This window comes from Struthio camelus, chromosome 2 (genome assembly GCF_040807025.1).
Source record: "Struthio camelus isolate bStrCam1 chromosome 2, bStrCam1.hap1, whole genome shotgun sequence".
Lineage (NCBI taxonomy): Eukaryota > Metazoa > Chordata > Aves > Struthioniformes > Struthionidae > Struthio > Struthio camelus.
Genome location: NC_090943.1, coordinates 100261332 through 100287288, shown reverse-complemented (window position 1 = coordinate 100287288; position 25957 = coordinate 100261332). Strand labels below are relative to the sequence as shown.

General features: G+C 40.4%; 1 protein-coding gene across 6 annotated transcripts in view; it reads left to right on the top strand.

Moving 5' to 3' along the window:
* Positions 1-25957, top strand: part of PHACTR1 (phosphatase and actin regulator 1) — a 344608-nt gene that overhangs the window by 198842 nt on the left and 119809 nt on the right. For all 6 annotated transcript variants that reach the window (XM_068931821.1, XM_068931822.1, XM_068931820.1 and 3 more), the window contains one exon: positions 17094-17258. In XM_068931821.1, coding sequence (XP_068787922.1) covers positions 17094-17258 — 165 coding nt within the window. The remainder of the gene's footprint in view (positions 1-17093; positions 17259-25957) is intronic.

The window sequence follows — 25957 nt, the reverse complement described above, 5'->3', positions numbered from 1 at the left end:
CTGCCGGAAGGCCTGAAGTACACTTAGCTCCCATTGGAGTCGCTTTCTGCTCTGGATGATAGAAACCTTCAGCATTTTGTGGGATGAGAATAAATGTTCCTTTCCAGGAAAAAGGAGTCGTCTTTTTACATATGCTAATTTACACATGGCAAAGGGCCAAGAAAGGCAGGCCACCCTGCCATTTACCTGTCATGACCCACTAATGTGTGGGAAAACTGCCCTGCCTCAGTGGGACCCGTCGGTCCTACGCCTGCGGTAGCGCCGTCTCTCTGGGCAGCTTCTCCGAGCTGGTGATTTCTGCTGGCTGGAGAGCAGGGATGGCAGCAGCCCAGTGCTCTGCTCCCTTCAGTGTGTCTTGCACATTAGCGACTAACAAAAACTCATCAATTCCTTGTCATTTGGTTACTCGAAACAGTGACTAACAAAACTGCATTGTGCTGATGCAGTTGTACATGGCCTGCATGCAGGAAGGAGAGGAGGGAGAAAGAGAAGAGGAAGAAAAAGATCAATTACGGTTATGTGACAGGGTATATCTGGCTTATGTGTTTAAGAGTAGCAACTGCAAAGGGCTGGCCAGTGATATATGGTGCTTTCCTTAAACATTAGAAATGGAAATTATTTGAGTTGGTTGGTCTGCAGGCAGAGAAAAGAAAAGGGGTGGAGGAAGAGAGGAGGGATTACGTTTTCTACCTTTATGTCCCAAAATAAAGCTAAAGCAACACTGCCAAGCCTGGGGCAAGCCATTAATTGCTCATGTGCATCTCTGTAATGAATAATTCATATCCTGGTTAACTGCCTGTAGCAAAAACTTCTAGCCCCGAAATTAGTCAGTTGTGTACAATTCCAGGCACTTCTGTGCTGTGGCTGACAACAGGGAGTTCGCCAGCAAGGCTGGACAGACCATCACCCAGCCGAGCTCCTGGCTCATTTTGAAGATCCCTGGAAGATACCTTGGCCAAAATGGCAATGTAATTTACATTATTTGACTGAGACTATAGGAAGAATGTGGGTTACAAGTGGGTAACCTCATTTAGGTAAATTTGAAAGCCTGGAGAATAAAAGAAAAAGGTGTAATGAAGCCTTGGACGAGCTTACACAAGCACAGGTCTAAGCCCCGTGTTTTCCAGTGAAAATTCCCGTGCTCCTACAGAAGAAACGTCAGCAAACTTTTCTGGGAATTCTGTATATGTGTCATTGATTTGAGGAGTTATAGGAAACAACAAAAAATGATGGAATTGCTCACACTAGCTTGGACCCCATCTCTTTTTGATTACACAGTGTTGACACAAAGATGCTGATAGAGAGAACACACCAGTTCTTACTGCCTTTGGGGAGCGGTTGGCTGGCTTGTTTCAGTCTCATCTCTTCCCATTGACATCTCTCTTTTCAAAGCTGTAACTCGGATGTCATCTTTTGATAGCATCTTACCGTCCTGTTCTCTATTCTGAGAACAAAGTTTAAAGTATCTTGATACGTAAGCCACTTAAATACAAAGATCAGTGCAACCCTGAACACTGAATGAAAAATCAGTTCTGTGTGAGGAGTTTAAAAAAGGGCACAAAATGCCATCAAGCATGATGAAAGCAACAGAATGCATTTCCTGTACTTAATAATAATGGTATTCTTTAACTTTTTGTCGTCATCTTGAGGAGTGCGCCTCGTTTTGGTTATTCTGTGTCAAGTTAGATATGTCAGAAATACAATACAGAACTAACTGCTAAATTATGAAAGACCACAAGTCTTCTGTAAGTAAAGGGAGACAGTGAGTAAAAAAGGGCCGAGGTGGATGGAGCTAATGGAATAGATAATGGCAGAGCATGTTCTCTTCTCACTATATTGCCAGAGCACTGAAAGAAAAAGCCAAAGTGTGCAGGTGATGAAAGAAAACACTTTGCTCATAAAGTGTATATATTTCCACTGCCGTTCATTGTCACCAGGCATGAGCAAGGAAAAGAATATAATAACATTTTTGAAGAGATTAAATGTTTGCTTGTCTTCAGTATCTATCGTAAGATATGGATATGCTTGTAAGGGCTGTATCATCAGTTTTCATGCCTCAGAGCAATAGCTTATCACTCACTGGTGGAGTTTGAAAAGATACTTTCCTTCAGGCATGTTATTCTCTAATTGCCCATGTTCCTTATTTCTCTCAAACCATCTGATATTGAGACCTTTGAGACAGAACCATCAAGTCAGCCTGACAGACCAGGCTGAACAAGCTTTGCTTTCCGTATCTTTTTGCATTGTCCCTATGTCCTACCGTCTTATTTTCATGCTCTGATCCCTGCCAAGGTGTGCAGTTAGTTTCCTTTTCTGTGTCTTGTCTTTTCTGAGTACTTCCCTTACTTGCTTAGAAGCTTCCCTCGGATAATGTTTTGTGTGGTTGGCCTGTGTCTTCTTAAAACTTGAAATTCTTCAACGAAAAACTGTGATACATGGAAGTAGTTCACTTTAAATCAATTATTGGAATGTTATTCATTAATAATATCACTACCAGTCAGTAAAAGAAATAGTGGGTATATAGAGAAGAGATCAGATGAGATAATCCAACTCAGTATTCTGGCATGTGACTTCTCTTTCTTTCTTCTTTTTGTTTCTTTCTTTTAACATGTAATCACCACTACTTGCATCAGTTTGTGCCACTGTGATAACTTCTGCCTGTGTTTAGAAACAGTTAATATCATTAAAAGCATCAGAGTTCATTTTATGGGCTCCTTGACTGACAAGCAACGCCTCTCCTTCTAAATATACTGTTGTATATATAGCAGTATCATTCATTGCTGTTTTCTAGCAAAAGAGGCAGACATCTTACATTAATTTTTGATTTGTAAGAATTTATTTCTTGATCCATTTTAGTGGCTTGTAGTAAATGTACAGCTATTCCTTTGCACTTCCTAAGATTGTCTTGTTGGTAGTCAGACAGCATAAAACCTGGTTTCATGTTGTTGTCACCTTATTCAACCACCAGTTAGACAAAACATAATTTCCGGAGCACAGTATAAATGTATGTGGTACCACCTTGCTACCAGTCTGCCAGGATGTCTAAGAATAACTGGATGAGTTTGTAGTCTGTTAAACCTTTGATGCCAGGTCTCACGTAACTTTCCAAACACGTTAGCCAAAACCCATCATCAGAGCACTGGGACACCTGAAGGGCAGTAGCAGCGAGAACAGCGGTTAGGACAGCCCAGGCTAGCTGTTGCTATCACTTTCTCAGAAACTGAGATGTTTGCCATTATCCAGATTGATGCAACAAAATTGGTTAGCACATTTCTGAGGGGGGAAAAAAATGATGGCCTTGCCATCCCTATGCGCTGCTGTCCTCTTCCTGGGGTTTGGCCCTTCTGAAGTGATATGGATCCCCACTGGTTTTTGCTTTTGGTCTCCCTGTCTCAGGAAGAAGGGTCAGGCAGAAAAGAATGAAGTAATGCCTGATCTTGTTGCTGTCATCTCTCTCTGGCTTTGGCTCCATCTTAATCAAGAGGAGGCAGATCTAGCAAAGCCTCTGCCATCGGAAGAGGCTGAGATTTAAAAATGGTGAATTATGCTGTTGCTCTGAGAAACAGTGATCACACAGTATAATTTAAATCAAAGATAAAAGTGATAATTTTGAAACCACCTACTGTGACTCCCTTGAAACCACTAAACATACCATTCTAGCTTATTTATGCCCTGGCCACCATTTCTAAAGGATACTCCAAAAACACAGTGCCCATCAGCCATCATGAAGACACACCATTGAGAGAGAGCTTTTGATTACATGAACAGGTGGACAAGCACTGTTCTTCTGTGATGAAAAGCTCCTGGCCTAAAGTGGAGAAAAAACACAAAGCTAATGATAATAGGAGCTGACCACACCTGACAGACAGTCTCTGGAAATTTGCTCTGCATAGATACTGAATATTTTTGAAGTTTCAAAATGTGGTTTAATCCCACGAAGGAATAAAAGCCAAACATTTCCTAGGTTTGACTGGTGGTGCTTTTTTCCAGAAAAGTAAAACTGTGTAAAAAATGTGCAAAGAGAAAGGGGCAGGGGGACTATTTGTGCATACGCTATGTTTTATAGCCTTGTGAGGGCACTGACCAGGGATGAGAGAGACAGAGCCTTCAAGGCCCTATTCTGTGTAATTGAGGTTACTATCTTAATTCTTTATTGATAACTTCTTCATTTCTTTATTGATAACTAGGAGAGGTGTCCAATCAAAGCTTCTTACTGGCTCTCCGTAGCCCAAGGATTGCAATTTAACATATACATCCCTTTGTGCAAGGCCCAGCATATCTGTTAGATGGGACATTTTGGAACAGAGGTAAAGTGTACTTCAAATATTCTCTTTGTCTTCCCCAGCTCCAAGGTGTCTAGCCCAAGATTAGGATGACAGGTTTAGTGCTGCCATTCAGCAGCTGCCCTCCCCTGTCACCACTTAAGAGAAGGATCTTGCCCTCTGTCATCTTTTGTCAGACATTTTTCAGCCCACTAGCCTAATGACTTTGTGCAGTATGAGTGTAGGGAATAAAATTAAAACAGATCCAATTATTTAATTTATCTTGGGAGATTCTGGTAGCTGAGAACGATTTCTGTTTCACTTTACCTCCTAAGAGAAGTTTATTATCTGCTTGAAAAATCAGAGCGATAGTATTTTAAATCCTTTCCTGGTCTGAAAGTGCAGTAAAACTGAGAAAACCAGATCATTTCAAGAAAGACATATCTAGATTTTGTTAAATATCATTCAAAACAATATTCTTTACCTTCAGCAATGGGCTGAAGCATGTACAGGTTCATCACAGATACCATACTCTTGAATGTTAGCTACCCTTTTAATACAGATTGAAGAATCAACAGACTGAAATGTTGCTAAGCACACTTGAGTGCATTGGAGGTGTTAAAATAAATAATTAGCATAGCACATAGTAATTAACTACATCCTTACGAGATGAGCCAGGCTTGGAAATGCCACTGTAGCCTATTGTACCCACAGTCCATGTATTAAAAAGCTTGTCTGTAGTATTTGTGGTCCATACATTCACATAGATTCGGGCCACAACCCTGGTCCCTAATGTCAGCAGACCATGTCATAAGGGCTATGCCACTGGCTCCTTGCTGTTGTCTCTTTACACAAACTTTGGGCGCAGCTGCTTTGTCATTTCTAATTTTTAGCTACTGTCTGGTCTGGCATGAGCACAGCACCAGTGCGATTTTCAAACATGGAGACTTGGTCAACCTGCTTTGCTTTCGTTAAATAAATAAAAATCAGCACAAATGTTGTTTCTTATGCATCAGCTGAAATTGAACTAATATAAAGGGAAAGTGCGTCATGCTGCTGTTAAGGTTTAGAGCTTCTTCTTTTTCTCATTTGACTTTGCAATCTGCTTAAAATGTGAGTACTATTAAAAATTACAGTGCTCAGCCTGAACAGTCAGCGGTGCAAGTGCACAGACATGTGGATGGGTGGATGGTTGAAGCTATTTGAACTAGAAGTTCATAGAAAGACCCCTTCCCCTCCTCTTCCCATGCACTAGCAAAACAGGATGTTCTTGCACTAGTGCACCACGTTTATTGGATAAGCATCCTTGAAATTTTGGATTTAGCGAAAAGGAAAAAAAACAAGCGCAAAGACTTCTGTGGAATTTAGGATGTTTGAATCTGAATCTTACCCTCTGGAGAAATAGGAGAGTGAGATGACTATAGATTTCATTAATATGTGCAGCCCCAAAGCAATTGTTGCTGGTTTATAGCCATAAAGGTGAGAAGTTGTCTTCCAGCAGTCTGCTGTGGCACCTAAGATGGGGTTTGCTGTCTCCTCTGGCATCTGAACTGAGAAGAGCAAATTTTGACGGTCTGTTCTCTGTGGCTGGCAGTCTTTCACTGCTTTCGTAGCCACTGGAGAGAAGCAGTCTGGGTGCCAAAATGGGAGAGTAGAGGGGGACTCATGAGGCTCAGTTATATAGTTTTTGTTACCTCAAAGTCCCTCCCTAGGTGGCATGTGTAAACAAGCTAGAACTCAGGGAAGTACTTGCTTTTCTCTTTCTTGTATGCCTCATTAAAATAAGGACAGCATTTTTGTCTGCATTCTTTGATTTCAGGAAAGTAGTCAGAGATACTAACGTGAGGCTGGCTTTCTATGCATTTCTGATCATCTAAGTCAAATGCCATTTTCTTTGTGAACACCAGGTGCTTTTGCTGTACATTCAAACCCATAAGCTTTTAAGAAAATAAGTTGACAGAATAACAAATTCAGTATGCAGCAAAGTTCTGTGTTAATTCACTGTTACCTATTCTGTCATTTCATATGGGCTCAGCAAGGTACTTCTTCTAGGTATTTTTTTTTCCTTCTGTTTTTCTTTCCCTCTGCCTTCTTTGGGCAATGCCCCAAATGTGTGATAAGTACAGTAAAAAATGCAGGGCTCTGTTGTGAAGGGGGTGCCAATTTTAGAAGTCAGGTGCTCTGGGCTATTCCCTGCATTTAGTGGACAAATGAAGGAGCTGTTCTTTACCTGCTATGATCATTTGTTTCAGATTTTTGCATTATCATTGTTGTTACTGTATACTAGTCTCCATTCATACATGTTTGTGTTCTCAGTACCTGGGAACTCATCAGTTTTGTTTTAACGTGTTTCCTACTTTGTACAAAATGCTGGGGAAGCTCATCATTCTGAGCACCATCATGGACTTTGTGAAGTTGGGGATCCTTGTCCAGATGTCATGGTTCAGGCCAATCTCTGAATTGCAAATTCAAAACAAATGTGTTTTATGTAAAAGAGATTTTTGAAAATCATGATTGTGAGGCAAAGACTGCGGTTTAGTTGGAAGAGCGTATGCATAAGTTTGAGCTTTCACTATGACTTGACAGAAAAGAATCTGTGATACTCAGAGAATGTTGTGCCGATATTTTGTCCAAAAGAGTTCAGTACTTAAAACTGAGAACAGTGCTCCCCATTGGTTATGAGGAGAGAGGCAATTTATATTGCCAAAAACACTCAGAAAGGCTTGGATTTTGGGAAGGTTTTTTGTTTGTTTGTTTGTTTTTTATCTGCTTGGTAGCAGATAAACTTGATAGCTTTGTGACAATAAATTTATGGTTTAGGGAAGTCAGGTTTCATCAGTTAGTTGTGCAGAATTTGTCTAGTGCCAGCCATGAAGGGGTGAAAAAGGACAGCTTTGTTTTATTGTAAGGAATGTCTATTTTTTGTTGCAGTTTTATCCTATTTCTGTGTTGAAATGAAATCTCCTGCAAGCCTCTGACAGAGTTACCCTTGCAATGTTGCAAACTGAACTCGACTGTCAAATTTCATGGACAAATGGCTCTGTATAGGGACACCCTGGCATGCCGCTGGCATGCCCCGCTCACATTCATGGTGCACAGCACGCCATTGCTTTCTCTCTCAAATGCTGCAGAAAGGGGTCATTGCCAGAAGCACAAAGGAAAGCACACTGTAATGCCTTCTCTGCTAATTTGCTTTTCTGTAGGTGAATTTTGGCTTCCCGGAAAGGTCCCTTTTACAGCTTTGGCCAACAAAGTCCTCTGACAACAGTCAGGAGGAGGCATGTTTCAGCACCCTAGCAGCCTGATAGGGACCAGCGTAACACAGTTCATCTTCTTTGCCCCCTCATGCTTGTCTCATTAATGGGCTCATCTCATGCGAAAAGCAGAGGGCCATATTTTGTCTTCATTTAGAAAGCTGTTTTGATAGACCTGAGCACAAAATATATTCCTAATTCCCAAGACTGTAGTTGTCACTAGATGGCTTGGGAGGCTCATCCTCTTTGTGACCTTTGCCAGTCACTTTGGTGTGGTCAAGATCTAACCTGTTAACTCTCTGCTAACATTATTTCCATGCATAAAAGTGATGGAACTGTTTCAGTAGCTTTTTCGATGATACTGTTTTCTTGGCTCCCTGCAGTATTTTCTTCCCTTAACTCTAATCTAATCACTTTCGCATTTTCTGAGCTATTTCTGGTTGCTGGACTTGGAATTATTCATGAAGTTAAAGCTATGAGCATAGATCCTTTCTTTGACTGTAACGTTTCTTAGGTAGATACAGCAATTTGATTACCTGATTGCTTCCATCCTATGTTAAAGGCAGATGGTTCTGTATTGTCCCGAGTAGCCACAATGAGCTAAAACCAGAGGCCTTCCTCTATCTAATGAGCAAGAACAATAGCCTGCAGAGCTCAGCAACCACGAGGTATCCCATGCTAACTTAATGCTAAAAAGAGTGGGCGAAAAAAGTGAAGTCACAGCTATGAAAATCACACAGAAATACTCTGGGTATTTTAGCCAACAGCCCACCATGCTTTATTCATGATTTTAAAAGGAGCTGTGGGCATTTTTCCTCCCTCAGAGTATTCAGCGCTGAAATTTAAGCCTCTACCATAAGGGCCTAAACTGAAATACCACCACAATTAAGGGCCTAAACTAACCTTCATTTGAATCAATAAAAGAATTCCCACTAGCTGCAGTGACAATTAGAACAGACCATGTATATCTATCTACATTTAGGTTCTCAGAGCACAAGTATGTGAACCTTCCTTTTAATTCCTGAACAGACTCTCTTTTCAGAGTCCAGTGAAACATATTTTTTGCTAGGTTGTTAGTGATTTTTTTTAACTCATATTCAGGCTCATTATAAATGTACCATTTGGTATAATTACTCTCTTCCTCTTGGCCAACTTCTTAACAAATTCTTTAAAGAACAGAAACAGAATTTTATGTTTCCCAAGAGAAGCAATGTAGAGATTACAGGGGAATAGTTTGAAATTTTTAGCTCTTCAACTAGTTACTTTGTTCCTTTTCTCCTGGCCATGACAGTAATTTAAAACTTAATTTTTTTTATCTGTATAATAGTAATGGTAAAGTGATATCATTGTGTTTAGAAGGTCTGCTATGTTTAATGTTTGTAAAGCCATCTCCTGAACAGGGTTACTTTTAGTAAGAGGGCATACCCCTGTCAGGTTTCAGGATAATCTAAAGATATGTCTTCTAAAGCACACATTTTTAGTAAAATAAAATAAAAATATTGGATATTTCTACTTATGAGAACTTAAGAAGATAGAGATCAGAAATTGCTCAGTTGATCAGAAGTCCCCTAAGAAATTATATGCATTTAAAATATTTATTTCCGGGCTTTCTCAAAATAGAGAGCATTTAGAGTTAGTTGTCTGTTTTCTCAAAGACTGAATACTTTGTGCAGGGAGAACTTCCCACTGATTCCCATTAAGGGCCTGTAGAGCAAGGTACCATTCAGTGTGAGCAAGTGTGTCTGCATCCATCCAAACAGCAGTTGGGAAAATGATCGGCAGGTAGCAGAAGTCTACCAAAATGTTTTTGATCAGCAGGCTTGTAGACCAGATTCTGTTCTTGGATCACTTTTATATTTTGTAACTGAGTAGAATTTCCAATTCAGGCAGGTATAAGAGACAAATCCAGCCATGGCAATGTATTCAATACCAGCCCCCTCAGGAAGACACTTTAAGGCAGCAAGTCCTTCACTGGAACAAAACTTAGGAAAAAATGTAATGAACTAATTCTCCAACAGAAGAAATTTAGGAGTTGAAGGTACATGGGCTTCAGTTCTGTTTTTCTTATTGAATGAGTTCGATTTTTCTTATTGAACGCCCAGCATTTGAAGACTTGCCTTACGTTTCTCTGTCTTCTGTAGCCTTGGGTTTCACAAAGAACTTGTACCATGATGAGACTTAAATCCAGATTTGACCAGTTCAGGGAATGACTCAAAGACGGTTAGAATTGCCTCTGTGTCTTAACAATGCAAACGTGTACAGATATAGCTGGGAGCCTGGAGCCATGGTGTTTAGTTTTGCCTACATATGTTGGGCCAATTATTTATGGTGTTGGTGGGAGCTGCCTGCTTGTAAGGTGACAGTCACAAACACCACTGAAACTGTTTTGCCTTGTAACATTTCTTTTATTACATGTAATGTAAGCTCCTTGGATTACAAATAGTCCTGTGGGTATGACTCATGTTCAACTTTCTCCTCTGAATTTTCTGGAGTTGAGAAATTTAGTCTCATTCTTGTAGGCTCTGTAGAGTACATTTTAAGGAGGTTTAAAGAGGTTTATTTTTCTAACGTTGTGTGCTCAGGGCTATAGCTAAGTCTCAGTAGGCAGGGCAATGCTATCTTCCTGTGAGTTTGCTTTCAGTCTCAGAAGTTGAATGGGCTGCATGCAGGTTCATCCAGCTCCTGACATGTTTGTGCTTTGAGGCTGTTCCGTTGCAGCTAACGCACAATGGTCTGGGGCTTTCCAAGAACCTATTTCTGTCATGGTTACTTAGAAAGGGCCAGATTTGTTCTGTAGTGGAGTTTTTAGTATGGGAGCTGTGATTACAGTATGAGGATACCTTAGAGACTATGTCCTGGATAGGAAATAGTGCTTGGAGCCTACCATTTACCCTAGAACACGACTGATCTATGCCAGTTCTTCACAGGTTGCACCATAGCTCCCTCTCGCTGTGTGACCAGACAGCTCTGCTAGCTGGGCTCCATCTATCCATCCATTCCCTCTGCTTTCTGTGGAGAGGATCTAGCTGATAAGAAGTAAAAGCAAGTGACAGTGAGAGGAAGCAACTCCGCTCCCCGCTCCCCCCCCCACCGCCACCTTATTCTCCTTTGTGCACAAATGGACAGGACTGGGCTCTCAACAAATCAGAGCTGTGACCAGAAGTGTTTTTTTTTATCCATGAGTGGAGAAGGAGATATGGGTTATTTAATTCAGAGTAAAGCCCAGAAACAGCCCTGGGAGAAGGAGCTTTGTGCTCACAGATGCGTGCCCTAACTCTTGAGACCGTGCTTCCACTTGTGTTTTCTTTCAGACTCAGTAGGTCTTGAATTCTTCTTTACAATAACACAGTTTTAGTAGGAGAAGTGGAGAGCACTCTCCCATCCATCATCGTGTGAAGTGCACTAGTGTTCCCAAGGCAATTGGGAGGCATGGGCTTGAACTTTCTCAAGCAGAGGATAAAAGTGACTCTGTGATTCTCCTTTCTCCTAAACAAGTGCTCTAGCTGCACAGCTGCAACAAAAAAGTCCCTGCCATCCCCACCCATCCCACTTCCTCTGCTTTCTTGTAAGCAGGAGCTGTGCACCTCCTCCCTGAGGGCTGTTTAGGAAAGGAAAGAATCCCCTTCCTTTCAAGGTGGAGTTCCTGCCTGAAGCAAGGATTCCTGTTAGGTATGTAATTGCCTTCCTATAGCCCCAAGAAAAGTAAGATCTCTGATTTTCCTCTGCCTCCCTGTTTTACTCCTGGCTGCCTTTTGGTTGCACTCCACTCCCAGTGGCTGTTCTGGTTTTGGAACAGCTGAGTCTCCATATATTGATGCCTGAAGCAGACCTCTGGATTTTATCCCCATGTCCAGGCACCCAAATGTTAGGAGCTATAGCACTGTGTGGATTTAGTCCAAAATCAATATGCAATAACCAGTTAAGAGATGGAAAACACAGTGAGTAATGAGAGCAATAAGGGATAGATAAAACAGCTGATGTTTAGTCAAACCTAATAATCCTTATTTTCTATAATTACAGGGTTTATAGGATTATGTAGCTCTTAATGACATAGCCTGATAAGGCCCTTTTGATGCGAGTAATAATCTTGTGGACTATGTTAAAACAGAGAAAATATTTTGTGTTTTGAGAAATTGTGTATCAATAAAGACATGCTTATAGGGATGCATGCCATACAGAGTAGTTTTCAGAGGTTAAAATATGGCTTTCAGATTGCAGTCAGCATGAATAATTAACCTTTTACGTCAAAATGGGGAGGGAAGTTGAAAGCAGGGTCTTAAAGGGATTGGACCTCTAAAGCTATTCTTTGCACTTCTGTTCCAGCAAAAGAAACATGTATGCTGTGAAAGAGAGAACACAGCAGAATGCAGTGCCAAAGCGTGATCTGATATCTGTACCAAAATGGGCAAATGTAAATGATAGGAGATTCAGTTTATAGCTACCTTGTAAAGCGAAACACACCTGGGGACCAGTAACAATCATCAGAGATTTGGAATGTGTGAGTGCTGCGTAGAGTACAAGGAAAAGATACTGACAGTCTCTTCAAGGCTCATAAACCGGCTATGCCAACCCATTTCGTGCCATTGCTGCAATGGCAAATGCATCTACCCAGTGGGAGCTGTTGTCAACCAAAGAGGTAATCATCCCTGTTTGGCAAGGCTGCATTTTGACTGTTGCATTTCATGCCTTATCTTTCACTGGAAAATAAACCTTTAGAAGTTAGGGAAAGTTTAAATGGGCCATTCAAATAGTTAAGGGAAGGGTTGATGAAAATTAATTCCAGGTGCAAAGGGAAATTAAGGGGAAATAACACTACAGATGATAATGGAAGAGCAGAAAATGAACCATTTTCCTGAAAGCAAAACAAGTTTTTTTTTAAATTGAAAGTGTTCCAGTTCAGCTAAAGAGAACACTTAAGTGCTCAGCTATTAGAATAGCTGTTTCACTGTCATTTCAAAAAGATACGTGGCCCTTCTCCTTCTTGTACTGAGCAGAGCTTTTAGAATAAGGTCTGTGTGCAGTCTAACATCAGGGATATTTATGGTGCAGAGTTCAAAAGAAAACTTGCAACGGGCGATCATTAGAAACTAATTTGAAAAATAAAGACTGGTTGGGCGTGGTTTGGGAGTAAGGAGCATTACAAGGAGTGTGAACAATGAGTGTTCAAAAATGGTCTAAGATGTGACCTAGTGGTGTTACCAGTGAAGAAGGTAATATTAAAGATTGTGGAAGGGTGGGTTTTAGCCTTCAGCTATGAAATAGCTCTGTGTGCTTTCCTGAATGTAATAACGGTGACTTTTCTAAAATAGAACCTGAGCGATATTATATGTCAGCAGCATTAGTAGATGCTGTAATGCCCATACAGACAAGGGACAAAACTGGTTGTTGTTCCCCAGCAAAACTAGAACATTACATTGGCTCTGGAAGCTACTTTGGTCAGCCTGCTATGCTTCTCAAATCCAAAAAGTAGGTGACTCCAATGTTGGCGCTTACTCGACCTTCTGAAAGTCAACATCATACTGAAAAATGTGGGAAGGTCATAAAAACATACAGAACATATCCCACATGGCCAGTCCTGTTTTGCCTTGAACTGCTACATTGGCCGTTTTGAAGAATGGCTTTTCATACCGCTCTTCCAGACCTGCTGTCGATGTAGTACGTTATGATCCTCGAAACTACTTTGACCAAAAAAAACCCAAAACCCAGGTATACCTTTGAAATCTTGGGTCAAAGCAAAAAAAAAAAGGTGGGGGGAGAAGAAATTAGCTTTTAGACTTTTTAGTTTTTTAAGTCTTTGTAGTACATTGTAACAATGTTTGCAAAAATTCTTTTAAATCACTTGGATGCAAAATATGATTTATGATTTGTAGTGCTTTTTCTAATGAAAAACATGAGTCTTGCTTAAGCCCTTCAGTCTATATGACTTTCAAATACTTTGAGGTTTACAGTAAAAGCTTGAGCGCTGTCTCATAACCAAGCAGCCTGTGAAAAGCTGTTATGTTTAGTTTCACTATTGCTATTCTGGGATGACAGTTCAGACAGATATCTAAGTGAGAGGGAAGTGCATCTCCCTCTTGCCACGAGTGCAGGTCTTTTTGGAACTATGCAGTGTCTTTTTGTTTCCTCTGCAAAATCGCTCAGATCCTGGAATAAAATCAGAACAAGTTCCCAAAAGCACAGAGAGAGTCAGCAGTGACGGTGACCTGTTAACGTCATCTTAGATTTGTGACACCAGTCGAAAGATGAGACCTCAACAGTGAGACGGCAAGCACTAATGCATATGGCCATTTCCCCTCCCCGTTCAGCAAACTGATCCAGCTGGGACTGCTTTTCTCTTTGAAAGCAATAAATGTGCAGGTCTGGGTTGGTTTACGATCTTGCAAGTACCACCTTTTTTGGGAACAGCAAGGGCGTGAAACCAGCCCACAGAGCCTGCTGTCAGCAGTGGGTGTCGCAGCCTACAGCTAGTCGATAATCATTAGGAGCCAAAAAGGCCGAGGGAACCTGGCCAACTCGAGCAAAAGATGCAGCAGAAAACAAAGAGTGCAGAAATATGGCTTTTACTTGTCGTGTCACGGTCTGCTTTTATTCTTGCTTTATTAAAAATGTCATGGCTTTATGCTAATGTAGTTCATTCCTAGCCAGTGATTATTATGGTTTGAATTAGCAGTGCTTTTGAAAGTATTTTTCATGAAAAATGAGATAGTCCTTCTAAAAAAATAGGAGCGAGAGGATAAAAGAGCTGTTATTTGCTTTAGCTCAGAGCTGTGTGCGCTTTGGAGAGGATGAAGAAGAGCCACATCATCTCTTCATGGCTGATGGAGAGCACAGCAGGACTCCTGGAACACAGGAGAGCTCTGTGTGAGACAAGAGACTGAAATTCAAGGAAGAATAGTCAAAATATGGAAATGGTTTTGACGCTGTTTGGCTCTTAAGGAACCCACCCTTTGGGTAAACTCCTTTTGACTCCAGTGTTAGTTTTGCCTGACCATGAATCTGCACTAGCTTGCTGTGAATGAGTAAACCTTCCTGGGGGCAGGGAGAGCACAGCTGGTGTGTAATATGGCAGATGTGCCTTATGAAGAGAGGGAATTTTTAAGGAATTTCAGTTCACTTGGGACTGCAGAGGAGTCAGGATTGCAGCTCTGAGGTTTAGTGACTGTAAGAGACCTCGGTAGCAGCACTGGTGGTTCAGGAAGGAGCACAGGAGAGTAGGTGAGCAGGCCAGAGGGGCTTCATGATGTTTCAGCTGTGGGTTTATATGTCAGAAAGCCTAATTCAGCATCAGTAGTGTGTCATTCCCAGTTTGTTCAGGGGGCTGCTTGTATCCCTCGAGTAAGCAAGCAGAGAGAAGAAAGACCAGCCTACTACCTCTAACAGCACCTGTGAAAAATCACAGCAGTGGAATACATTGTGATCTTATGTGCTTTAACCAGAGGCATCTTAAAAAGGGAGGAGGGGGAAAGGCATGGTCTCCTTGCATGTAGAGTCACACGGTCTATACCCCGTTCTGGTCTTCAAAGCCCAACACGTTCAGTGAAAAAAGGAGCTGTAAGGAAATGTCTGATTTCCTCTGCTTTTTACCCTCACAGTTTGTTCAGGCGATTTCCAGTCTTGCTGCAGCATGTCCCAGCCGCTGTCTAGGATGCTACCTTGCACTGAGTGCTGCGTAGAAGAAGGGATTTCTCTGGGCCGTCACGCACCATGTGAACAGTTGCAACAGAATGAAATGCTTTAACCAGACCACCTTTTCTTTCTTGGCTTTTAGTGCAAATAAAATGTTCTCAGAAGTGTCTGTCTTTCTCCCCATTATCCCAAAGAATTGTTGCTTTTAACCCTTTCCTATGAAATAGTTCATGATGGCTCTCTGTTGCTGGCTAGCTTTTTTCTTTGGAAAGTTTTAGGCAGCTATATCTGGCAGTGATATTTTAGAGGAAAAAGGATTATGTTGCCCATGTTAAAAAAAAGGCAATAATGAAAAAAACTTTCTTGGAAAAATATGAGGAGCTCAAATTACTTTCTAGTTTGGATTTCTGATAATGGAATTGCCTTTGTGCTAGAGATGTATCTCTGGGTGTTTCATGAAAACTAAATTAAATTCAGCACACTTAAAGCCTCTGAAAAGTTTCCATTGAAACACACAAGAATTTGCCAGCTAAAATCTCTGATGATTCTGTCAGTGTGGAGTAGATATATTCATCTCCTCATAACTGTAATGTTTTTATTGGGGTTCCTGATCTTGTGCTCGTGATGCAGGTCGAGATTTAATACACTACAGGTAAACTTGGAAACACTGGACTACTGTCTTCACAATGGAGGAGATGAAGATCTGTGTCCTGTCTTTATGAACCAGACTGTTTGTACAAACCATTCAAATTAGTTTTACTGGCAGTGTTGCATAACAGCACAAGCCTAGGAAATTACATGATATCCCTCAAAAAAATCCTCCTATATGTTGATTGAATTGTGCAGATACTCTTCTCAGGGAGAGACAGTGCATGCTTCAGCCAAGGGCTAGGAGAGCTGTAGTGCAGCCCTGGCAGCTGTGGCATGGAGAGATCATCTCTCCTGTGCTACCCATACCTTCCCACTGTAGGTTTTGTCCTTTGTCGTCCCGGCTTACCTCTGTCTGTGCCTCTGATTGCAGGTGCATTGATTTTCAAAAATAGCAGCATATATATTCCCTGCAAATGTGAGGGGGAGACCATGCTATGTAGTTTTGGCGAGTACCTGCCCCAGATTTCTCGTGCTTACTTGAGGAGGGAAGGGTAATTTAAATCCTTTTTTTTTCTTTTTTCTTTTTTTTTTTAATATTGAGAATATCATGGTATACTACAATGTAAAGATTTCTGCAATTTAAGTTTTTAAGTTTGGAGAAAACTGTAACGTCCCTCGGGAATTCATCCTTAAGTGTGGACACTGTTAAAATTTTGCATGTCCTTAGTTTAAACAAAGGAGGGGAATGAGCAGCTAGAAAAGGAGGGCTGGAAGAAATCTTCTGCATTTTTAACTTCTTAGGAAATTAATGTACAGGTCACATTTTGTCACTAGAAAAACCATGATGCAGTCCTTTTTGAAACCAAGGCAGTTTTTAATGGACACAGTAACAATACAAGAGGGTCTTTAGTTCTTGCTCCTGATAAATATTAGTTGACGCAAATTTGTCTTTCCCTTGCAAAAAAGCATCGCAGTTTCCCTTAAACAGTATTGCATCATTTCTTTGCAGCTTTCTCTTCCCCAGTCTGTATCATACACTTCCACAAGAATGGCTGGCAGATGGGCTAGAACTGGTGTCTGGGGCTATGCAGAGCAATTTGTTAAAGATCATAACTTTGCTAGCTTAATAATCCATATTTGTGTTCAATCCGATTGTTAACACTGATGTTTAGAACAGAGCATGGATTCCACTGGAAAGGAAAGACAATAACATTTGAAATAATAAAGACTACTTTTTTCCCCCTTTTTTTTTACTGTCCTCTGTAGCCATGGAAAATTTTGACCATTTGTGTGGTTCTTGGATAATTTATTAAAACATCTATTTCCCTTCCCCCCTCCCCCTTTTTTGTGGAAACTACAGCTGAGGAAGTGGAAAGACTGGCTGCAATGCGTTCAGATTCTCTCGTACCTGGAACTCACACACCTCCGATCAGAAGAAGAAGCAAATTTGCCACTCTTGGAAGGATTTTTAAGCCATGGAAATGGAGGAAGAAGAAGAGTGAAAAGTTTAAGCACACTTCTGCAGGTAATAGTCGCAGTCGGGTTGGTTCGTTGATCTTGAACAGTTTGCTCAAAGAGGCTAAGCATCAGTAATGCAGATCCAATTTATTTATGCTTTTAAGGTTGTTGTAACCTGGCTGGCAGAGATGCCTCAGATTCTAAAAGTTCTTTAATTTTGTTACTAGCTGTTTCTGAAAAAGTTTTCTTTGCGCTAAAACTAAAGAAGCAGCTTGCCAAAGCCACATTTTCAGGTTCTGATGTTACAGCGAGGAGGTAACACAGAAGAAATTTTGTTAAACTGATTTAGCAGATTAAGGGTAAAGGGAATGGCAGTATAAAAAGACAGAAATAGCGGAGGATGCAGCCACATTCAAGGTTTGTAAGTGCTAACAGAGGACCAAGAAAAACATATGACAGGAGTTGACATTTTGTTAAGTAACTTGCGCAACCATAAATTATTTGTTCCATTGGACAGTAACAAATGTGTCCTTCATTTTCTGAGAAAAACACATCTCTTTCCTTCCTCTGCCCCATCACTATTTAATGCTCTTAGTTTAGGACTTTAAAAAACAAAACCAAAGCAACAGCATGGAAAACTGCAAAAGCATGGATTTTATTGTAAATTGGTCCGAGTCAGAATTCCAGATCCAGGCTCTCATTTACTTGGTGGAAGTTTGTACCTGGCTTCTTGTAGTTGTTTTGGGTTTTTTTTTTAAGACTTTGTTATTTATTTAGAAGGCTTCTTTTCTTTTTTCCTCCATAATGACCAACAATTAGTGCATGTGTTTTGCAAGTCCTGAGTCCAGATTGACTGTGAGAAAGCATGAGTGTTCTGATTTCTAATTGTTCTTGGTAGACTAGAAAGAAAGCACTGAGGATCTTGCATCTTCAAGCACCAGCACAGGCTTGAGTTACAACCAGATTGCTCTCTGACCTGTTTACTGCGCAGTGGAAGCTTTCAGGGATGACTTGCGTTTACCTTCTGACACCCTACGCCTGTACTCGTGGAAATGGCCCATAATTGCACACAAAGTCTTATTTAGCTAAGAGCAAATTCTTGCATGAACACATGGTTAAATGCAGAAATAAGAGTTTTCAGGGTCCATACCTAATGGCACTCTTTACTGTATGGTGTTTAAGCTGCTCCCTGATTTGTCAGGCAAAGGCTAACGAATCGGAATAGATGGTATATTACTCTGAGTGATGATCTTATTTGTTGACTTGACAGTTGAGAAACTATTGTCACCAAAATGATATGTTTCAGCAAAACAAATGGCTTGTCTTTCATGTTCTATATCAGTCAAAACCATAGTGCAGTGTAGCAGGGTTTCTGTGAAAATCATAGAGGTCTTAAGCAGCTCTGGATACGTGGACACTTCAGTGGCAACTAGTTGGAAGTTAGTTCAAGTGTTCTAATAGCATAACCACAGCAGTACAGGACTTAGCATGGGTTGCAAAAGCCTCCGTACTATTTATTTGCCTGGTTTATCCAGCTCCAGGAGCTGGGACTGAGCTGCAAACTATGGTGGTTAGGCTGATTAGTTTGAAGCTAGGTCAAAAATGCCTGCAGAGTCTGCTGTGGACAATACAATAACTGTTATGTCGATTTGCCCCAATTACCAAAACATTTTGAAAGTACACAGTGATTAAAACCAGAGTTAAAACATATATTTCCTTTTCTCAGGGTATCTCAGCATATCTTCTCTCCTGATAAGAGGGACTTCTGTGTCTGGAGAACTAATTTAAAAACAGGGTCTCCAGTTTGCAGAAAGTGTTTGTTGATTGCAGTACTGCATTTGATCTGAGTTGAATCCAAAACCAATTTTTTTTTAAAATGTTCATTTCTAGTAAGCCAGCAGTATCCTGCAGCTGCTCAGCAAAATTGGTATTCTTGTCAGCTCCCCAGCTAATAGCTGCAGTAAAATTGACAAGGATGTCAAATGTGCTGAGCGCTCTGCAGGAGCCGCTGGGAGACATGTACTCCTGGACTGTACCAGGGCTAGGGACCCCGTGGTTTCCATCATACCCATCCTGGAGGAAGAGGAAGCCAGCAGCATCCTACCAGCCCCATCTCTGGAATTTAGCAGCGTTAGTTGAACCCAGGATGTGTAACACAAAAGATTTTGCACCCAGAAGACCAGCATTTTTTCACCAGAATTTCCAAGAGCTGTAGTCTAATACCTCCGGTCTTACTGAGAAAATTTCTTTAATTTTTATAATAAATTAAAGGACAAGTGTATGAGATGGCTTAATGAGAGCCAGCATGAAACTTTCTAATACAGGCTTATTTTCTTCTAGCGCACTGATAAATGTGACGCTTCAAAAAAAACCTCACATTAGCGTCCTACAGGCATGCACCCAAGCTTTCCCACCTGTATAGAACGTCACTAATTATTAAAAATAAATACTCATGCAAGTATTTTATTAGCCTCTTATTTACTGCAACAATAGATTCAATTATTTTAAATGTCAAAAGTAACATATCATCGAGATCAAAACCCATGGCCTTATCTGTTGAAACTTCCATTGAAATTAATGGGAATTTATTTCTGGGAGAAGAGTGGAAGAAAGAGAAGGACAGGCTGATGCTTAAGGGTGAAAGATTGCTTTTTTCAGATTTGCAGGTGCTAATGTCTTGTGTCCATATCTGTACTTACTAGACTAAAAACTCTGTGTTAAGGATTATTTGTTCAGAGATGAGCTGCTTTAAAATATACTTAGAGGCTGACTGGGCAAAAAGCCATCTAGGTAGTAAGAAAAGTTGTTTACTGATACCCAAGAGCTGCGTAAGATGAGAAGGAAAATCTGTACTTTCGGTTGATGGAGAAGCTGAACATTATGCTTAGGTATGGTTCCTCTCAGCATAGCAATGCTCACATTGGGGTATCTGAATATGTCAAGGCTTCCATCCTCCATCTTCATTACTGTATTGTCACTGACTAGCAGAAGGTTAAAAGCGTGTATATGTTTCATACACTTTATAGATTTGTAAGTTATCACCATGTGGTTTGATATCCCTATAAGACCATGTAGAAAGGTTTACAGTATGATACTGCTTGAATCAGCTTGCTGCTGATTTAGTCATGAAGCTGAAAGTCATGTTTGTTGAGCCAGATATCTAATGTCTTTGACCTGCAGTTGGTCTGTCTGTGGGCATCATCATGATCTGTTTGGTAGAGCAACAAGAGCAGGTAGGAAATGGAATAGTCTGCTGTTGCAACCTTAAATGTCAGATCAGCCCAGATCTCCCTTAGCAGCTGTTTATATCTGGGGTTTGGTTTGGTTTGAGAGACCTCTACTTCTATAAGGTACAGTATAAAGGAGGTTGTTCAGAGCATGTACTGGGAGCGACAGACGGGCTCAATCAGTGGACGGACTCAATCTCCAAGTGAACAGGAAGGGAGATTATACCATGTGATGGACACCAGTGTACACCAGCAGGGGCTAGAACCCAATTAATGCTCACAGTAATTCTGCTCCTGGGCAGAAAGGAAGTTCTTCCCAGCACAAAGTGTTTTTAAGTGTCAGACTTACAAATCCTTTTATCATGGAAGCACCTGATGGAAGTTCTTTGGTGGACACTGAAACGCCCATCAAACAACAGAAATGCTCTTGATGGTAAAGTTATGTAGGGAACTATATAAAGAAATTAAACTCGACTACAGTGTTATTCATGCTATAGTCAAAGGTGTTTTTTTTTTAAACTTACCCAAAATTTCATCTACACAGAAAGCATGAAAACCTTGATTTACCATAAGGGGCTGAGTGTCCCTGGCAGCGATGAGCAGTATGATAAAGCTAATAGTGAAAGCTTTGGGAGTACAGTGAGACTTCTACTTGGCAAGATTATATCACTTGATGGGACTGTTTCTTTTAAATGAGAAGGAGCAGTCTAACTTGTGGCAGAAGAAGCCAGGAGGAAGCAGTGAATTTTCCCTGCCTGGAGAAGTTTCCTTAGCTGGATGCAGCTGGGATGTCTCCAGCAGCCTACACAATGTTTTTAAAGCCACACCGGGCTTTCTTGTAATCAGTAAAGCAGATAGCAAGAAAGCGAGCTGGCTGTCTCCTCAGCCAGCCCTTTTTCATCACTTCTAATACCTTGATCTTGTTCTGCTTGCCTTGATACGAATTTGAAAACAGTTTCTAGGTGTGCTGTTTTTCTGTTGCACTGCTGTACACATGCTGGTAAAGTGTCATTTTTTGACTACGTTTTGGAGAAGAAAGTGCACTTTGTCTCCTGAAATAGAGGAGCTTGAGGGTAGATAGGATTCTGGGTTTGGCTGAAATAATATTGAAAGTTTTTTGGTCTTTTTTTATTTACTCTGTTCGTAGAGAGCCAACTGCTTGGTTCAGGCGTTATTGAGTTTCAACCAAGAAAGGCAATAATTGGTCTCTACAGAAGAAAGAAAAGGCATATCTCTTTCCGGGATGAATGCCTGTTTTCAGTTGCTTGTGCCTTTGCCAAATTAACCATCTGTACTGGAATCTTCCATACCAAGTATCAACCCATGTCTGATTTTTTTAGAACCTTTCAGAAAAAATTATTTTAGCTGTTTTCAGAAGTCTGAATAGAGATGTCTGGCTGTGCCATTTCATGTTTCTGATGACCTTTATTTTAAAGAATTGGTGCCTTCTTCTTCCCCCTGCCTTTGCTCTCTGAGTTGCAGTGCCTAGGCAGAGGCGAAGAGAAGGCATGCAGTTTGTACATGGAGGAAACAATGATTGGCCTGAGAAAAGGGAATGAGAGAAAGATGGGGAAGTAAGGGGTCTAGAGAGAGCTCAATACTTGTTAGGTGAGGCAAGGCATTCAGCAGTGTTTAGGATGGGTATCTGTGCGCCCCGTACAAAGAATAAAGAAAGTTCAGTGCCTGACGAAAGAACTTCATGGAAGCAGTAGAGAAAGAATTATCTAAGATAGTCAGTCAGCAATATGAGAGAGAATAAAGGAGGCCTGGTAAACTCAGCTTTTTGCTCCTCCTAGGTGCTTTAGGACCTCCCTTCATTCATGTCCTAGATCTCCCTCCTAGAAATAACCATTTAAAACTTCTTCGACAGGGCAGCGAGGATGGGTCAGTCCTCTGAGGCAGCAGGTCCCATGTCCAAAACCTAGTCGGTGAGCTAGCAGGCCACAGCTGTCCTATGACAGTGACTTTCCAGCCTTGTGCTTGGAGTGCTGTCCAGAGAAAAGGGAATTCCAGCTCCTGCTGCTTTGAATACTTGATGTGCTTCGTGTAAAACTGTAAACATTAGTGTTTAGGAACCCTTTCAGAGGTGGGACTGGGGAATTCCTGGGGACAGAGACTAGGACTGAACATAGTAGAACGGGATATAAGAAGAGCCAAGAGGCAAACTGGTATGAAGTAAGCTTGATCAGGTAAGTCGAGGAAGGTTGAGTTGGCAGATTAAGACTTTAAAGGCAAGCGGATAGGTGGACCTGCTGCCCAAGGGGTCCTTAGAGACCTTAGGGGTCTCTAATCCTTGTCCATACAGAGGATGACAGTCTTCTTTTGCTATCAGTGACTCTATTAACTGGAATAGCAAAAATGCGTGCATTGGATTTAAAGGTTGAAGCCTGATGATGTGGATAGTGCCACAAAATGCAACATCTGAGGTTTTTTTGGTTTGTCTTTTATGCCATGTGTACGTAATTCTTCTGTTTACTGTGACTCTTCCTCATACTCTTTAAAGACTAAAAATCAAGTGGGCTAGAACTAAAATCACTTTTGCAACCTTTAACTGCCCCAGTACCAGAGTCTATATTAAAATAGCCATTCCATTTATGCTCAAATATTTTTTTTTCACTTGTTAAGCCTTGGTGTTGTTCCAAACAGAGTATAAGAAGTGATCTATAAAAATTCATGTGTCAATCTGTTTTTATAAGTCGAGTCTCCTAGTCAACAGAGGGAATGTTTAAATTTAGCAACACTTACAGGCAAAGAGTTTAGATGTTTCTGATTAATAACAAGAAGAAAATAAAAAGAAGTGATAAATTTGTGCAATTAGAGGAACTGCTATTCATAAACCATCCCCAGATCATTTTATTTCTACTACTGATTATTTCTAACTACAATAGGTAAATATTTTGAACTTTGCTTTCCAGAATACTCCAAATGTTAGAAATTTGGTAACTTGTTGCCAGTGCTGCTCTTAAACATTACTACTGCCTTCTGTTTTTAAAATTATTGCGTCTTGCGGTTTTTTTTCATGTAAACTGTCTGACTAGCTGTTAAAATATTTGTATTATTCGTATTATGCATTTGCTTGATAATCCAAAGGGGAAGTGTAGCCTAAAGACCCTCTGCCTCTGATCCCTCATACCTTTCCTCCTCCTCTTCCTCCAGCACCCAATTGTCTCCTGCTCTGCCTTTACTATTAGGTAGGTGATCTGGGGGTGCAGGTTCCACATGAGAAATTTTGGGGGGTTTTTTCAAGTGTTTCTCAGGTTACAGGTGTCTATCCAAAAAGTTCCTTCTCTACATTTTCAGACTCTACTCTGAAAATAGTATTTTTGTTTGCATCTCTAGCTAGTAAGGATAACGATTGCATTTTGAAACACTTCATGGTTCCATTCTCTTCTCCTGAATTTTTGTCTAATAACAGCTGTCATTTTTCCATGTTTTGCAATCCTGTGTGAAAGAGGTATAATATTTGAGTTACAATGCCTTTGTACTTTCAAATCAGACTTTCTCTAGATCTGGATGTAGATTTCTGAGATAATTGTGGTGTGTTTTTCCTTTATCCTCTTTCTCTGATGGATACTTGCAAATGTAGTTCTGAACTGGTGTTGAGAAAGAGAGGTGGCCCATGGTAGTGTAGCTGAGTCTACAATTATGCTATTTGGTGTGCTGCAAAGTCCTGTTCTCATTCTTGACTAAATCTATTAATAAGACTGCGTAAAACTTCCCATAACCCTTTTGATGTGAGTTAGTAAGCAGCTAATACAGACTCCCGTCGCAGTCAGGTATTTTTTTGAGTGCTGGAGTTGCTCTTAGAGCATTAATGTACTGTTGAAAATCACAGATTGTTTCCAAGATTTGGAGAGCATGGAAAGAAATGGCAATGGATGGAAATCATAGTCCAGCTTCCAAAAGTGTTGTCTGATTTTGTGAAAGCCAAGCAATACAACCCTGTTTTGGAGGTACTCAGTAATTCTTTGTTCATTGTTTTGTGGGTTTTTTTGCGAGAGGGCAAACTGTCATTTTCTAAAGGAAAAATTGTCATTTTACAGGAACTTAGGCTGTTCACAAACATACATTGACTTAGGCAAATATTTTTATCTGAAGAAAATTCCAGAAAGTACACACAGCATATTTCAGTATTTCCTTGATGGATCTTAGAAGGTTTTTATTCAAATTTACATTTCTACTTCAAATTTGAACTAGATATTAACCAGGATAACTAAGAAGTTAAATTCCAAATATGAAATGGCCTGACACAGAGGAAAACATTTTTAATATGAGTTTGCTGAAATATTGCACCAGCTCCAGGACTGAAAAAATAATAAAAATACATTTTAAATTTTACTTTTGCATTGGTTCAAAATTTCACATTTTATACATTCTTTAATTTTGAAGAGGGAAAAAAAAATCACTATCTAGATCTAAATGCAGGTTGACCTCTTTGCGTGCCGTAGCATTTTTTTAGTGTCTTTTGAAAAGCTGGCCAGGAGTTTTGCAAAAATTTGTGCAAAACTATAGAAGATTTTTTTTTAATTTGATCTACTGTCTTTCTATAGAGTGAACAAAACTAGCCTGTGTATTTGCTTACTGCTGTGGAACCAAAGATCCACAGAGATTTTTAAACCCACTGGTCATTTTCAACCATGCAATTAGATTAAAAGCCCAAAGCTTACGGTAGGAGAAAACACTTCACGGCAAGGTCAAGCATGGGATGGCCCCTGCTTCTCAACTGCTTGAATTATATAAATGATCACCATTTTCAGATTTTGCATTTTAAAAAGAGTAAAAGAATTCAAATGCTTAGTTATCTTCAGAAGATGCAGATAACAACTTTTACACAGAAGGCAGTTGCAGCATTTGTCTATTTTTATACTTGAATTGCCAAGTGGAAGCTTCTTGTTCAAGAACAGGGGGCGGAGGGAGGGAGGGAGGAAGAGAGAGTGTTTATTCCACTATAGAGCAGCATCTTTCTGCTTCTTGAAATCTGCTGCGTAACGTATTTCCGGGCTTTAAGAAATGGACTTTGCTTAGCTGGACTGAAAATGCATTTGGAGACTGTTCTAACCCCTTGCCAGCTCTGCACACTGCATATTTGAGATGAGGCCCTTCAATGTGTCCCATCTCACCAAAAAGAAATGTTTCATGAGGCTGTTTGGGTTTTATGCTAATTACATTTCCAGCTGCTGTGAAGATTATATGAGGCCACCCAAACTGTAACACTGCGACATAATTCTACAACAATGCATTCCTATTAAAATAATATAATGATACAATTAATCTATTAGAGAATTTACAACACATTTTGAAGCTTGAATACATGCCGTGCACGCCCTGTTAATATCATAAGCTTCTGCATGTTGTGTGGATTAGAGAATAACATTAGTTGGAGATGTTTCAAGAAGTGTTTTACCAACAAATTAGCAATAATAGAATATTTGGTTTGAGGGAGAGAGAATCAGAGTGAATGAGAAGCAGCTCATTCTCCTGTAAAAAATTGTTGTATATCCTCAGCTGCTATTTCAATGACTAATGAATGTTCAGTCGT